The sequence below is a fragment of the Grammomys surdaster genome, unplaced genomic scaffold, assembly GCF_004785775.1.
Source record: "Grammomys surdaster isolate TR1022 unplaced genomic scaffold, NIH_TR_1.0 165, whole genome shotgun sequence".
NCBI lineage: Eukaryota > Metazoa > Chordata > Mammalia > Rodentia > Muridae > Grammomys > Grammomys surdaster.
In genome coordinates this window covers 4,190,480-4,206,226 of record NW_021604613.1, presented here as the reverse complement: position 1 = coordinate 4,206,226, position 15,747 = coordinate 4,190,480, and the positions used below count along the sequence as shown (strand labels likewise).

General features: G+C 37.3%; 1 protein-coding gene across 1 annotated transcript in view; it reads left to right on the top strand.

Annotated features, from left to right (window-relative positions):
- Positions 1-230: 230 nt before the first annotated feature.
- Positions 231-15,747, top strand: part of Tmeff2 (transmembrane protein with EGF like and two follistatin like domains 2) — a 253,052-nt gene continuing 237,535 nt past the window's right edge. Inside the window, exons 1-3 of the mRNA XM_028765682.1 lie at positions 231-831; positions 3,144-3,253; positions 10,713-10,842. Of these exons, the coding sequence (XP_028621515.1) occupies positions 660-831; positions 3,144-3,253; positions 10,713-10,842 (412 nt within the window). The 5' untranslated portion in view covers positions 231-659. The remainder of the gene's footprint in view (positions 832-3,143; positions 3,254-10,712; positions 10,843-15,747) is intronic.

Below are 15,747 nucleotides of genomic sequence, written 5' to 3'. Positions count from 1 at the left end.
AGTAGCCGCCCTGCAGCCTGAGCTTCTCCCAGGAGCCATCCCCGCCTAGCCCCACTCGGGTTAGAGCCTAGAGAGCTAGCCCATCTGTGGCATCAGTGGCTGCCTCCTCCTTGCACCTCCTCGCCGACCCCTCCCTCCCGGGACCTGCATCCCGCTCCGCCAATCAGAGTCCGACTGCTGCTTCCCACGTGACCCCGGGCGGGCTAAGGACCTGCTGCTTCCCAAACGCCAGAGGGATGCGGGCGGCAGAGCGCGAGAGGCGGCGGCCGGGCTGCGGAGCGCTGTGACTGTCCCTCCACCCAATCTGGTCGCGCTCCTCTCTTCGGCCGGTTGGTCGCCTCCTCTCTGCAACCTGGTTTCTGTCTCCTGTTCCTCCTTTGCCCAGACCCTGTTCCTTATGGCAGTAGCTCCCCGCATCTGGGGCTCAGCTTCTCAGCGGACTATCCTCTCGCTCCGCTGGCTGAGCCCGGTCACTGGATGTTGCTGAAACTCCGGAGATCATGCGCTCCTTTGACCGCAGCCTCAACGCCCGCTATCCCTGCCGCCGCCCCCTCCTCTGCTGCCGCGGTCCGCGGGATGCTCTGTAGTCCGCTGCCTGGCTCCTGCGATCCCGTGTTCTTCAGAAGCTGTTGGTTGCTGCAGAGTTGCGCGAAGTAGTCATGGTGCTGTGGGAGTCCCCGCGGCAGTGCAGCAGCTGGACACTTTGCGAGGGCTTTTGCTGGCTGCTGCTGCTGCCCGTGACGCTGCTTATCATAGCCCGCCCGGTGAAACTCGCTGCTTTCCCTACCTCCTTAAGTGACTGCCAAACGCCCACTGGCTGGAACTGCTCCGGTAAGTCCAGACCCTCAGCCCTCTACTCCTTCACCTCTCAGAAGCGCGGAACCTGAGCAGACCTGTCCACTCCCGTGCGTCTGTCCAGCCACTGCCTGAAACCCAGGACTTCTACCTCAATCCTGAAAAACATTGAGAACTGCTTCAGCTAAGGCTGGGCGTGCTGGGATAGGAACAAAGTACAGGTCTGAGGAACCTTAGATGTTTGCCTTCCTCAAATTGGAGGATTTAGAGAAATACTAAAGAGGTAGTTTTCTGGGTTCTCGATCCTGGAGGAAACACTAACGCAGAATATTTTCCATCGTTTAAAAAAAAAGTCTAGCCTGAATGTGCGAGAAATAACTTTATGAGAAAGAACAATCGAGAAAGCAATAAATCAAATGATGACTGCAAGGAAACAGTTAATTCCTGCCGAAAGTGTTTCTGAATGCAGGGGTTTTCTAGTCAGCACTGGGTCATAGATAATTCTGAGGCAAGTTTCCAGGGACAGAGTCAGTGTCTCTGTCTCTGCCTCTGCAGCCCCCCCTTTCTTCTCTAGCTTGCTCTGTCTATACCTCCCTAGCTCTCGCTTTCTTTAGTGCACCCTCTCTCTCTCCCTCCCTTTCTTCTCTCACCCCACCCCCCTCACTCCCTTCTCTCTTTCTTTAGCTGCAAACGCCATTGATTTTGAAAAAGGTTGATTTTGTAAGGATTTGTAAGGATGCCCATCCAAGCTTCCCCAAGCTCCTATGTGGAGGAGAGAAGTTGAGAAAGAAGCAATCACAGATCCCCCGCCCTCACGCCAGAATGGGCATGCCCCAGTGCTGATAGACTCTCTTCTGAGAACACAGTGACCCTACCGTGGCGGAGGGTTCCAACCCCTTCACTTCTGCACTGGGTTTCATTGTCAGGCAGTCCTCTTACTCATTCAGTCTCCATCAGAATACTAAAGCTTGACAGCTGCGTGCTACTGAAGCCTCTAATTAAAAGGGATCCAAAGATCATAGTTACTGCACTCTTCCTGGCTGATTTTACATTTCAGTATCAGAGACTTTAGTATACCTGAAGAATAGTAGTGTGATTTCTTTGGCATTTTAAACTCTATAAACATGCATGGGCATTTTCCCCATGGTCTAGTCTGGTCTCCTTTTATGCGCAAGTGTGTTTATAACATTTAATTTTATGTAAATAAAATCCTCTCGCAATTAAGTCTGTCTTTGAATAAGGTGGCCTTTGGAGATGTGTAAGTGAAAGGAAGTGTGTGTAACTTTTGAGAGGATGTGATTAAGTATAACTTATAGGTGGAGGCATGCACAAGTCTAAGGGAAGACTAATAGAAATCCTAAGAGTCAATTAATTAATATGCACCACTCCAGTTTAACCTTTGTTAAGACAAGGTGAAATGTACAGTCCTATTATATTTGGGTCAGTAGATTGACTTGGTTCTGCTTTTGGTAATTTCTAAATTTGGCATTTTATGTCTCTAACTTATTCTTGGTTTCTGCATTCATGTATGCTATTTTTAAAAGAATAAATTCCACTTGGGAACATAATATCCTTAAGATTTGATCATAGCTAATGTTGATATATTCATAGTCCAACATGACTAGTTTGTTTCATTCCTAACTGATACTGGTATTAGGAACAACTTGCTTAAATATGACGTCGACAATGAAGAAATGCATATGAGCCAGGTATCTCAAAGCTGTGTGCACTAACTGAAAAGGAAGAACTGTGTTTCTAGGAAGGTTGGGGAGAACTTGGCAGCCCCCTCCCATCCCTGTTAACTTGAAGGTGATCAATCATCCTTTGAACCAGAGAGACCTTCACAGAAAACACCAAGTCTGTTTATCCTTATTATTGAGATTTTGCTTCCTCTTTGTCTGGAGAAGTTGTAAATAAGGGTCATTTCAGATCTCAAAGCAAAAGGCAATTGAAGACAGAGAAATATTAAAATGGCATCCAAAGACCATCACCAAATCTTTTCCTAAATATTGATACTGAGTCATTGATAATTCCCTACTTAGTGAGGAAAAAATGTAATAAGAAAGCAGAGAAGCAAGTATCAAACTTCCATTCACACAATCACTATTAGTCTAAACTAAATCTGTGAAAGCATGCTCAAAAGATGATACTGAAGGAGAATTTACTAGGAAAATAAAGTTGTAAAAGTATGAATTATTATTGGTCACTAGATTTTGAGGTTATTAGTCGAAGGCAAACTTGTGGCTGTTGGAATTAAATTTTAGGAAAATTCTGTTCATGCCACACAATAGAGTTCTCTTTAAAAATTATAACATTTTGAAGTGACTGGAACATTCTTTTTAAACGAGGTTATGATGACAGAGAAAATGATCTCTTCCTGTGCGATACCAACACCTGTAAATTTGACGGGGAATGTTTAAGGATTGGAGACACTGTGACTTGCGTCTGTCAGTTCAAGGTAAGATATCTGATATTTGTATCTTCAATTCATTAAAGAGGCTGCAAGGCAGTGAGCTTCTTGTACAACCCATCATTGACAATTTATAACTGTACAGACTCAAAGGGAGGCTAGCATCAAATAAAAGTACTGCCAAAAAAGCAAGCTGATGTCAAGATGACATATGCCTTACAGAGGCCTGTGTATGACCTAGTCAAAAAAATGCCACTGATAGTGGATAAGCTTCAGGCTCTACTTTTTAGATATGGATGGAAGATACACCTTCCTAAGCCATTTGTGTGTTCATTTTATAGATCAGTTAACTGAGGATAATTGTTAAAGTAGTCAGTGGCTAACAAGTGTGAATTTGTACTTTTGTTCTTCACAAGTTGTCATTATTATTACTATATTATTTGTTTTAATGGGCTTTGGTTTCCTTATCCTGTCAATATGATAGAATTTTATGTTAACTTCTATTAAGGTCACTCCAAAACTACTGTGCCAGTTTGAAATGATGAACTTCGTATACATTAAAGATATTGAAAATAGCACATTAAACAACTACAGAGTCTCCTCAGAATTCATATGAGCACATGGAGCCTCATGTTGATTCATAAGCAGGAGAACAGCAGACATTTTCATGTGTCAGAGAGGTTTTCAACAGTTAGAAAAGTATACTTTTACAAAGAAATTATCATCAAAGTTGTTAAAATTAATTCAAAATGATACTGCCATTGTTGTCATTACAATAATTATTTATCCTAGTTTCCACTATGAAAATTAATAGAGTTTGTTTCTTTTCAAAATATTCATATAATAATATATAGCCTCAAATAACTTGGATGTTGAGCTAGTAACTTATACTTCACTTAATTACTATTGAATTACATTTAACAACAAACATTGACATCTAATTTAAGTTGAGACAGGAAATATGCATATAAATAAAACTATGAACAAGATCAGGGATACTTCCAAAATTACAAGAAAAAAAATGAAAGTTACTGAAAACATAGAAACAGTCATATTTAAATATCTGATTTAATGTACAATATTGAAGATTGGATTAAAAGTGAATATGGAGGACTTAACCCAACATCTTGGTGAGGCAGATAAGAAAATTCACCTTTAAATATGTATTGAGATACTTTTAGAGAAGATAAAAGCTCCTAGCGCATTTTTCCTCCTTTTTGAGAAACAGAGCAAGCTTATTGGTAGCTTATAGTGGCCAAAGACATTGCCATGGCTTTAGAGATGCATCAGTGCATGTGGCATCAACTTTTAAGGTCTCCACCACAGTGAGTGAGAAGCTACAGGAAGGAAGCAGAGCATGGGAATTCCCAATTTATAATTTTTACAAATGATAACCAAAGAGGTTGGGAAAACTAATTGGAGAAGTCACGCCCATAAAATTTTATAGCCCTTTTTCTAATTTTGTGATTTGCATAAATTTCTCTTACTTTTGTAGCCAGGGATAGATACAGTAAGTAAACTTGTAAGTAGCATACAATGGTTCACAAAGAACATTCCTCAAATGAGATGTTTGTGTTTCTGTTATTTCACCTGGAAGAAATAAAAGAAACTAGTATACTTCAAAATGGGTAAATGCGCAAAATGGAAGCATTATCATTTTCTTATTAAAAAAAAAAACTGTGTTTGGTTTTTATCTGCCACAGAGAATTTTATCAGTCAAGACATTTGTGCTTTTCATACATTGGTCAGCCAGTATGTATTAAGCAATTGTGGAGTAGGTTGGGAACAATAAATGAAAATTTGAATAGGAAATATAAATGTATTTCTTTATTCCTACTGGATTATCCTGATATTAATGAATTTTACAATAGTCAGTATTTTAAGAGGAAAAAAAGACATCTTTCTAGTAGTAAATTTAGACTTTATATATGTATCAGAATTATTGAATGTCTAAACCAAGGTGAGAGTTAGGTAAATTGCACAATTTGCATGGGATGAACCATGTTAATCTAGGAGCTCCTTGAACTAGTTTCTTCCCAGTTTTTTTTTTTGTATTTTATTCTATTTTCTCCCCTTCTATCTGATAAAAATGAAGGCATCTGAAAATCTCTTCTATGTAGTATCCTAAATTTCTGTTTCTTGTGCATATTCAGATATAAGCATGAGTTATTATATTTAAAATTGGATGTACATTAGTCTTTCTGGATGTGAGATCAACATCAAACATAAATGTGCATATTCTGCATAACTTATAGTATGTTTCAATATGTATTATTACTGAAACACTAAAATGAACTTTTATGAATCTGACTTCCCTTAGATACTTTAAAATACACTAATTTCTACTTTTCAAAATTCATTCAATTCTTATAACTAAGTTAGATAATTTTGTTTAGCTGGCTCGCTATTTTTTCCTTTCCTCCATCCTTCCTCCTTTTTTCCCTCTCTTCTTACTCCTTCTGCATGGCTGGTGACATAATCCAAGACCTTGAATGTGCTAGGAAAGGGCTCTACCATTGAGATACATCCCCAGATCCTTTGCACTGTTTATAAGATGAAGAAATTTATGGCCATTAATATAGTTTCCAATTAAGTAAGTCATAATTCTAGAGTATGAAACACAGTAAACCAAACGATATATTTATATTTAAGTTCATCAATTATAATTTTTCAATATTACTAAGTATTCAAATAAAAAGTCAAAACACAATAGCAATGTCAGTTTATTATAGACAATAATTAATAATCAAACCAATATCAGTGGAACATCTGTAACCCAGAAATCCAAATTTTGAAATAGTCTGAAATCCATCATGATGTTTAAAATGTTTTGAACTTTATAAATGTTTCTGACTGGGAGTATTTTGTATAGATGCTTAAAAGGTGAAGTCTAGTCTGTCTTATTCTGTCATTCCACAAATGCCAAGATCTCAAATGCTGTGTCTCTAAACATGTTTCATAAGGAGTATTAAACCTCTACAAATAATTCTTAGATAATAAAATAAAAGTTTACAATGTGATGCAATCTTGGGCCTCCTATCTTCTTACATAATACCAAAAGATACACTAATCAACCTGATAAATCAATTGTAAAACAAGAAAGAAAAAAAGCTGAGAGAGGGAATAGAAGAACAATAGATGAATAAACAAAGGAACAAGAGAAAGGTAAAAGGTGGGAAGGGAGGCAGAAAGAGATACAGTTCTTCCTAGTACTGGTCCCACAATGATCAATGATAATTTATAAGTTTAATATATGAGGCAACCTTATGCTTTCTCAAGAAATTTCCAATTTAGATATTAAATATTTGCATTAAATAAACTATGTTTTATATCTTAAAATGTTCAGTTACTACTGCTGCTCAAAATTTTTCCCAGAACCAGTTATCTTCACTCTCTGTTGTCATGGTTAAGGGGAGGTAACTCATGGCATGCTCAGTTCAGGGCTCTAATTCATGTCTGACAATCATCTGTGGAGCTTGGTTTCTCTCCACGTCTGTCTGAATCTTTGCTTGGACTACTTGGTACTTTGGGCTTTGACGTAGTGCAATGGCTAGGTTTAAAGGGCAAGCATCCAGAAAAAGGGAGAAGCCAAGTAAAATCCATGTTCTTTAATGATCTAACATGGAGAGTTATAGTCACGTCCACCACAGTCAAAGACCTTCCCATTTAAAAAACCACCAACATAATACATGCAAGATGTTGTTCTGAAGAAATAAAAGTTACTTTTGGAAAGATCAGACAGCAACACATGTAGATTTTTAAACATTTTATCTTATGAAAAAGTATTATTTTATATCTTGAGCCATTCTTCCTCTGCCTTTGACAACAGAATATAACAGAATTCACTTAACATCTGTTGAGAACCTTCTCCATGCCAGACTCTGTGGAAGGTGCTGGCGATAGATAAAACTTAAGTCACATATAGTTTTGAGATGCTGAATTTTCAGCTTTAAAAGCCATACTAGCCAAACAAGCATTTAATCACAAGACAAATTTTTCATCTTTTTATTCCCTGGCCAAGTTGTTGAATCCATGAAGGTAGTGTATGAGTGTCTTCAGCAATGTGGAACCATAGGGATAAAGTCATTTTATTGAAATCACATATCTGGAAAATAAACTTCAGATTTTTTAAAATCATAAGGAAAATGGAATCACAAATTCCACTTAGAAGTTTATATAACACAGACACTTATAGACTTAACTATAACCATGACTTAATTTTGTTTTTGTTAACTAGACGACTTTGCAGTCTTTAGTCGGTGACTAAACATCTATTTTCCCCTTATTCAGACCGCAAACAATGTCATGACTGCCCACAACCATTTTCAAGAACTCGGTGCATTTCAGTGAGGCAGTTTCCCAATTCTAATACAGAGGGTCACCACAGCTTCATTGTTTTCTAATTCTGAAAACATGGTACTTCACTGTGAATGCCAGGTGGTAATCCTGCTATTAAAAATAAGCCATGAATGTCAGATAATTTCCATTTAATAGGTGGTGTTCGCAATGAAACTTGTGCTCTTAAATCTGTGTAATTCTCCATGTATCTCAATTCATCACTTCAGAAACCCACAAAAGTTTAAATACTAAGCAGCATACCATCACCTATATAAAGACAGTGAGAGACAGAAGAAAAACAGAACTAGTCATCCACCCTTGAGTGTAAGTGACTAAGAGTATCTCTGTCCTCTTGTGGTTTCCGTTTTAATGAGTGTAAGTCATGGTACCAAGGGCCAAAAACCGTTGTGTTGATAATCTGCAGCTAAGCTCTTCTCAGCTCTCACAAATCCCCCTTTTGGCTTCTGCATGGAACTTGGCAGCTCTGTTTTAAGCACTGTTCACATTTGGCTTACTGCATGCATCCCCCAGAAATGACATGAGCACTTCATCAGTTTATTCGCTATTTTAAGATGTATATCAGGATTGTGACAAAGATAATAACGCACTATCTCACTGAACCATCCACTAGCCCTCTATTTGACAAACTTTCTAAAGCAAAACAGTCATATACGTGTATTTTCGCTATCATGTGTCTAATGAGAAGGTAAGGCAGTCTATTGTCTATTATTACTAGCTCTTTCCTTCCTCCTCTTCTCTCCTCCAATCATCAGATACCACCGTAGCTTGGTGAACCCCCAAAAGTTCATTCTCCTGTCTCAGGTCCTGAACACTGCACATTTATCTAATACTTGACCATCCATTTGTCTTCCTGGTCATGAATAATATGAAACTCTCACCACTTTTATTTGTTCTTTTTTCCTTTAATATTTCTCATTGGAAAATTCAAAACATCACTGTCATTTTTATGTTGTTTTTGCCCTGAAGAGCACTGGAGATACTCTGTCTTATAGTTGTGACTAATCAAATATAATTTCAAAAAAATGTACATGTACGGAGTGCTCATCCAGATGTCCAGTCCATAGGTGTTACCTAATATAAGAGGATTGCTATTTAGTTAAATAATAGCAATACATTACCAAAGATCAGAATCAAATCAATTCCATATGCAGCTATATAAATATGCCGAGTCTATGAACCAACAGTATACCTATGGAATAGAATTATTAAATGAATACCAGGTATCCAGAATATTAATTATAGAAATAAAGATGAAGATTTCTAAAATATGTAGTAAATCATGATGTTAGCAATTGTAACCATCATAATATGAATCCCATAAAATTTGGATTTGCTGTCTGAAAAAATGTCAATTAGCAAAATTTAGTATTTAAATTATTCAGTGATAGATCAAGGGCAAGATTCATGTGCCTTCCATTTAGAGAGCACTGATTTGTATTACACGTAAATTATCTGGGTGGAGGACTGAGAAATGGCTTAGAAAATAAAGTAATTAATGTGGAAACATGAAGACCTGAATTTAATTCACATTTCCTATGTAAAAGTATGGGTACCACAGTGCACATCTATGTTACAGCATGGAGAGGCAGGCACGGGATAGTCGCAGGAGCTTTCGAGACAGTCAGCTTAGATGAATCTGGGAACTACAAATTTAGTGAGGAGTCTTGACTCAAAGATAAAAAAGAGATTGAGAAAGACACTTGCTGTCAACATCTAACCTGTACACATAGGCACAAATCATACGTGTGACAGCAAGCACATGCACAAATGTACACATATACAAAATAAGTACATAAATGAGTAAATTTAAAGGATGACTAAGCTCTTATTATGTAAAAGTAAAAAAGAGGATTAAACAGGTAATTGTGAATAAAAGGGCACAGATAATATAAGAAATCATGGCATAAAAATATGTCTCAACCTTTTGTCGATTAAATTATTACCTAATGCCAGTTTTATTTTTTATTATTTGGCATAAATCCTTCAGTTAAAATTTACATGTGATAGACTCTTAAAAATATAGACATGCGTATCAAAATTTTCTTGCTACCTGCATAGGCTGCTGATTTATTTTGTATGAATTGTAAATTTCTAGCACGTCAAAAGTTCAAACATTTTAATTAACAGTAGTAAACAGAAAAGCATTTTCACATGTATCTGCATGCATGGTTTTCCTTATTGTGTTTCTGGCATAGGCAAGCCTTGATAAATAATCATCTTGATCATTTCATTTGTTATAATTAAACAATGAAGTGCATCAGTAGTAGTAATCAGCAGATAATCACATCCTGGTGTAATTAGCAGGTATAGGACACAGCCAAGTATCTCTAATGCCTTAGAGTGTGATTATAATCTGATGGCAGTATCCAGTAGGTTGTCTAATTTTCATTGTAAAAATATGTAGTTTTTGGTAATGAGGTTATTCTAGAACTGAGTGTTTCTCATTCTCAAACACATATGAATCGTGATAGTTTGAAATATTCGACAAATTTGATATAAAGTGTATCACTGGTCAGAGTTTTCCCTCTATATTTCAAAGTCTTGCTTCTGTACTTTGTCTTTATCAATATCCAAAGATTTAATGATTAAAAAGTAATAAGAAAATCCATCTTATCTGAATATTCCTTAATTTATCAAGATTAAAATTCAATAAAAAGTAATAACCAAGGAGTATCTGGATATTTTATTTTGTTATTATAGTTTTGAAATTTTAGCCAAATATTTCTGCTGCCAACAGAGATAGCCTTCAGCCTGATTTTAATAACTTGACGTGGCTGAGTTGTTTATTTTCACCCTAAGAACTTAGCAAGAATAGCTTAGGAAAACAATTAAATAATAGTGGTATGTTTGTTGTTACATCTTTTGTCTGCTAATGGCCCATTCACTTTCTTGGAATCAGCTAATTAATTTAGATACTTGTATTGCCTCTCTCTGAATCAAAAGACCAATTGGTCCACTTGACATCGACTTTGTGTATCTTTCAGTGACAGGCACTTACAAAGCAACAACTTGAGATCACTGAAAACCAAAAGATGTGGTTTTGTTTTGAAAATTGTTCTTTGGGTTCAGGATGTTTAAGGAATGCAGGATTCAATAACAACAGCAATTTTTTGTTTGTGTGTTTATTTCTTCTCTCTTTGTCCCTCAGTGTAACAGTGATTACGTGCCTGTGTGTGGTTCCAATGGAGAGAGCTACCAGAATGAATGCTACCTGAGGCAAGCTGCCTGCAAACAGCAGAGTGAGATACTTGTGGTCTCAGAAGGATCCTGTGCTACAGGTATGCACGCCTGTTCCTGAAATGGACTGTGAGTCCAATGGCTTCTTGTATCCTATTAGCTCAAAAAACAACAACAACACTAGCAACAACAACAACAACAACAACAACAAATCTTCCCATGCATGGACTTGGGATTCCATTTATTCTTTTGTATATCAGTTTTGTGCATTGTGATTTTTTTTTATTTTAAATATGTCTGTAAAAGACAGAAAATGCATCAATTGACAACTGGTATATTTAAATACATATGTTGTTTACTGAAGTACAGACGGTTGAATTAATTATAATTAGAAATCTGAGTTGAGTACCCACATACCAAATTTATAGATAAAGTTTCCGTTTGTTCAGTTGATTGTTCCTTTGAGAAATAGGGCTATCTTCTAGAGTATACCTTTGCAGGTTGGAGTTTTGAAGTTAACAAGTATTTTTGTGGAGGCACTAATGTTAGATTTTAACAGTAAAATGTGCTGGTTACCACTTAGCAGATCATACTGAAGAATGCATTGGCAGTGTGAATAATTTACACTAACATCTGTCTTTCTGACACAGTTAAACTCAGATTCTACAGCACTCTCTGTTTATGTTGTTCTAAGAATGATGGAAGGAAGGAAGGAAGGAAGGAAGGGAGGGAGGGAGGGAGGGAGGGAAGGAGGGAGGGAGGGAGGAAGGAAGGAAGGAAGGAAGGAAGGAAGGAAGGAAGGAAGGAAGGAAGGAAGGAAGGGAAGGAAGGAAATCCGCAATCTTTTTAGCTTTTCAGGATTGTTTAATTTTGCTGTTTGATTGTTTTTCTTTCCCTACATTTTGTTCCTATTCTCCCTCCCTCCCTCCACTTCTTCCTCCCTCCCTCTCGCCCCCGCCCCTCGTGTGTGTGTGCGTGTGTGTGTGCGTGTGTGTGTGTGTGTGTGTGTGTGTTACAACCTAGAAACTTACAGGTAGAGAAATAAAGCAACAACAGATTCGAAGAAAACACAGTTAGGCAAAGCCTACTTAGGAAGGCAATGCTTTAAAGTGGAACCAAGTGCAGCTTAGGTATGGGCATCTTAAGCACCTGTCCTAAATAAACAGTAACACATCAGGAGCTCTATAGCTACTTTCAAAAACTCTCTGGAAGTTCATAGTTCAGGAAAAAATGATAATTCAATAGGAAAACTTCTTTCAAAAATAACAAAATAGGGTTTGGAAAGATAGTTTAGGGATTAAGAGCACTGACTTTCTTCCAGAGGTCCTGAGTTCAATTCCCAGCAACCACATGGTGGCTCACAACCATCTGTAATGGGATCTGATGCCCTCTTCTGGTGTGTCTGAAGTCAGTGATGGCAGTGTACTCAAATAAATAAATAAATAAATAAATAAATAAATAAATCTTTAAAAAAACCAAAATATTGTTAGGAAATCTTCTGTAAAAAAGTCTCTCTGGATAACAGGTTTTTCTATTTTACGCTGTAACATGAGAAATATGTGTTGTTTGTTGGGGTAAGGTGTACGATGAGTAAGAACAAAGTCTTAGGTTCTTTGGAAGACTGTCTTCAGTCTTCTTACAGTTAGCAGTGATTGATCTTTGAAGGTCTACTGCTTATTATCACAGTTTCCAAAAAGAGCAGAGGATAATGAACCAGGAAAATTTTTCAGCTACAGTGATACAGTCTTTTGATTTTGGTCTGGCTGTAAGGGGGTCTTTTCTGAATGATTCTTTGCCCTTGGATATGAATGACCTATCTGGATGATGGTCAGGATGGCAAGCCACAGTGCCTGTGGTCAGTATAGATTTGGCAGAGCAGGTCATTGCTGCTTGGCATGGAGTAAATTTTGTGTGTAAAAGAGGAGGCAAGTGTGCAGGTCATACGGCAGGAAGAGAACCAGAGGCCAGCCTAAGAGTAGCGATTGGGGCATAAGAGAAAGCACTAAGAAACAAACTATGAAAATAAATCACTCATCCATAACAAAGGACAAAACAATAAAGATCAACTACTTTAGAACTAATGGAAATACATGGAACCTTTGGCCCTCAGGAAGGTTTTAGTGACTACAGAAGAGAGCAGTACAAAGCTTTGTTTATGATGCTGATCCAGGAGGGCAGCTGAGTAACGTGTACATCACCCAGTGAGGACCAGCAGGTAGAAAACAGGCATAACCACTGGTCCAGGAACTATGGTTGTGGCAAATGGCGTCTGGTACCAAAAATGGTATCCTTTCTCCCAACCTCTGAGGTCCTGTCAGTCTACACAGCCTGATTCATTCAAGTCTATTCATGTTAGTCCCCAGTGTGCTGCTTTTACTATGAAAATAAATACTTAGCCAAGTAGAAAATTTAATCACAATCGAAGAAGCTGTCCTTACCTCATTTGCATACTTAGATTTCTGCAGGATTTAATTAGTCAGCCACTTTAGCTGAATTCATCTTCTGTTGACTAGTGAATCTAAAAACGTTTGGTCTGAGCGGTGATGGAGAAACCAAGTGATTAGCCAGGCCTGACAGCAAATAAATTGAGGTTCTGACTTTTCTTCATAATTTTCCTATTTATTTTTAATGCTCTTTGACACTGAGTGGAGGTGGGAAGTTGTGTTCTCTGGGAATAAGCTACTGGAGAACATTGAATTTTTTTTAATCCAGAATGTGGCTCCTTGTAGCCAGTCTCACTGTCAGCTTAACGTCTTGACTTGCAAGAATGGAATTGATAAAGAGCCCAGATTCTTGTCCAATAGTATCCCTTTCTTGCCAAGATGTATCTGCCTAACTGCAACTTTCTTAGTCTATTTATTTCTGGCTTGCCATGATGACTCATCCCACAATTGAGAAAATGTTAAAGCTTTCCATAAGTATTTCATAATGATGCTGTTGACTACAGTGACCATTTTCCCATCTAGCCTCCTTTTTTCCACTAGCTATTTAATCTGGGTCAAATCAATCACTAATCATGTGGATAAAATCTCTTGAAGTTTTAGAAACGTGGGAAATAAAATCCTAAACACTCCTATTTTCTCCCTGACTTTTCTCAATCATATATATTAACGCAAAATCCTAAAGATCAATAGGCAAAATGTTTTCTCAACATTTTAATGATTGTACTCCAGACTGTGCTCACATATTTAAAATAAGCTACTATTTACTTTTTAAACAGAAGGAATAACTTTAGGAAGACTGTCTAAGATTCTGCTTGTCATTTAGCAACCTGGAGCCTGTAAACATGGGTATTATTCGCTTTATGTGTGTCATAATCAAATTTAGAGGGACAAGCATCACAAGAGGGTCCTGCCTGATGGAAGTTCCTGATGTTAGTAAGAAATGAGAAATAGACTTCATATGCTGTAAGCATATGACAAGATGTGATAGCCCAAATTCAGGACAGCTACCACTTGGTCCCTTTGAATAAAAGTAACAGTGAAGTAAGCTTTCAAATTAGTTCAAAGCCAATTAAAATCTTACCTATGAAAGTATGCTCAGAGGAAACTTAGCAAATGTTGGCCACTCATGCACTATTCTACCCCAAAGAAGCAGTGTTGTAACTAACGAATGTGTTTTAACTGGTGGAGTATTTTCCTGATTTGGCTTCAAACTGTAGGATTTCAGCCCTAAGTTGGTTGTGTATTTGTTAAGAAACATATATTTATTAAGAAATACATATTTAAATATATTTATACTTAATAATATTTTTATATTTTAATATATAGTATATAAATATATAAGAATATACATTTATTCTTAACACATGTCCATATATATGTTAATATTAATATTATTAATAATATATTAATATATGTTATTAATATATATTAATATAGCTCTTTATATATTGTAAACTGTTACATTGTCTTTAGGTAAAGGATATGGTCCAAAGTCATATGATCAGTCATGATGGTAGTTAATGAATGAAATGACATTCTTGTATAATACAGTGTTAGTTACTCTGAGTTGCTACCAAGACTTACTGTTCCACTGCTGCTCCACTGTTAATTCCACAGAGGGGGACACATTTTATAGACTGACCCATTCTCCGACAAGTATCAGCTCTGTGAATTTTTATCCCCCTGGGCATTCTATGTAGTGTGTCTCCACAAGATCTCAAAGAGCCCAGCAAGAAGAAGAAATGTTTTACATTAATTCAACTAAACCACAAAAGAAAAACTCATACAGGGGGATTTTTATGTATGTCTTGAATCCTGGGTGCAATTCCAATGTAGAATAGTAACAGCATGGCTGAAGGAGGCTACCAATGTTGTCTTATTTCCTAGAATTAACAGTGAAATGTACAATGAGATATCTTTCGAATTCAAAGAAATAAGCAGAGAAAGGATAATGTCTACATTTAGGAACAGATAGAAACTCAAAAGTTTGACTCAGACCAGAGCACTGTGTAGTTCTGGAATCTGTGTTCTCAGAAAGAGATGCCTTTGTTGTATCTATATGTTGTAGTTGCTTGGAAGGTAAGGCACGAAGAAGCAGGGTAGGAAACAGTGCAGGAGGTGTTTTTGTGCCAATATCTCCTAGACACTGTTTCATTGTAAGCACAAAGGACAAGTAAGCTGAAGATGGAGTCCTCAGCCAGTGTGGTATCAATCAGCCCCTCATCCCCAAAAGTGCTCCCTTTACTTTCTTTTGTTTATAAGCAATGTACAGGAACAAGCCTTACCACACACGCTGTTCGACGTGAGAAGATGCAGTGATAGAAGCATCTCATCATGTCAAAGTCTCCGAATTCAGCCTGATCAAAATTAAAGCTTGGAGGACTTCCCATGCTCAAGCAGGACTTTCCCCAAAGCTGTATGACAAGTTTCATAAAATTTAAGAAGAAAAATGATATCTTTCTTATATATTATATCAGTAGAAATTAAATTAAATTAAGAAAACTGTGTATTAGCAGAATAAATGCTACAAGTTTTCACATCAATGACATTTTAGTGTTGCTA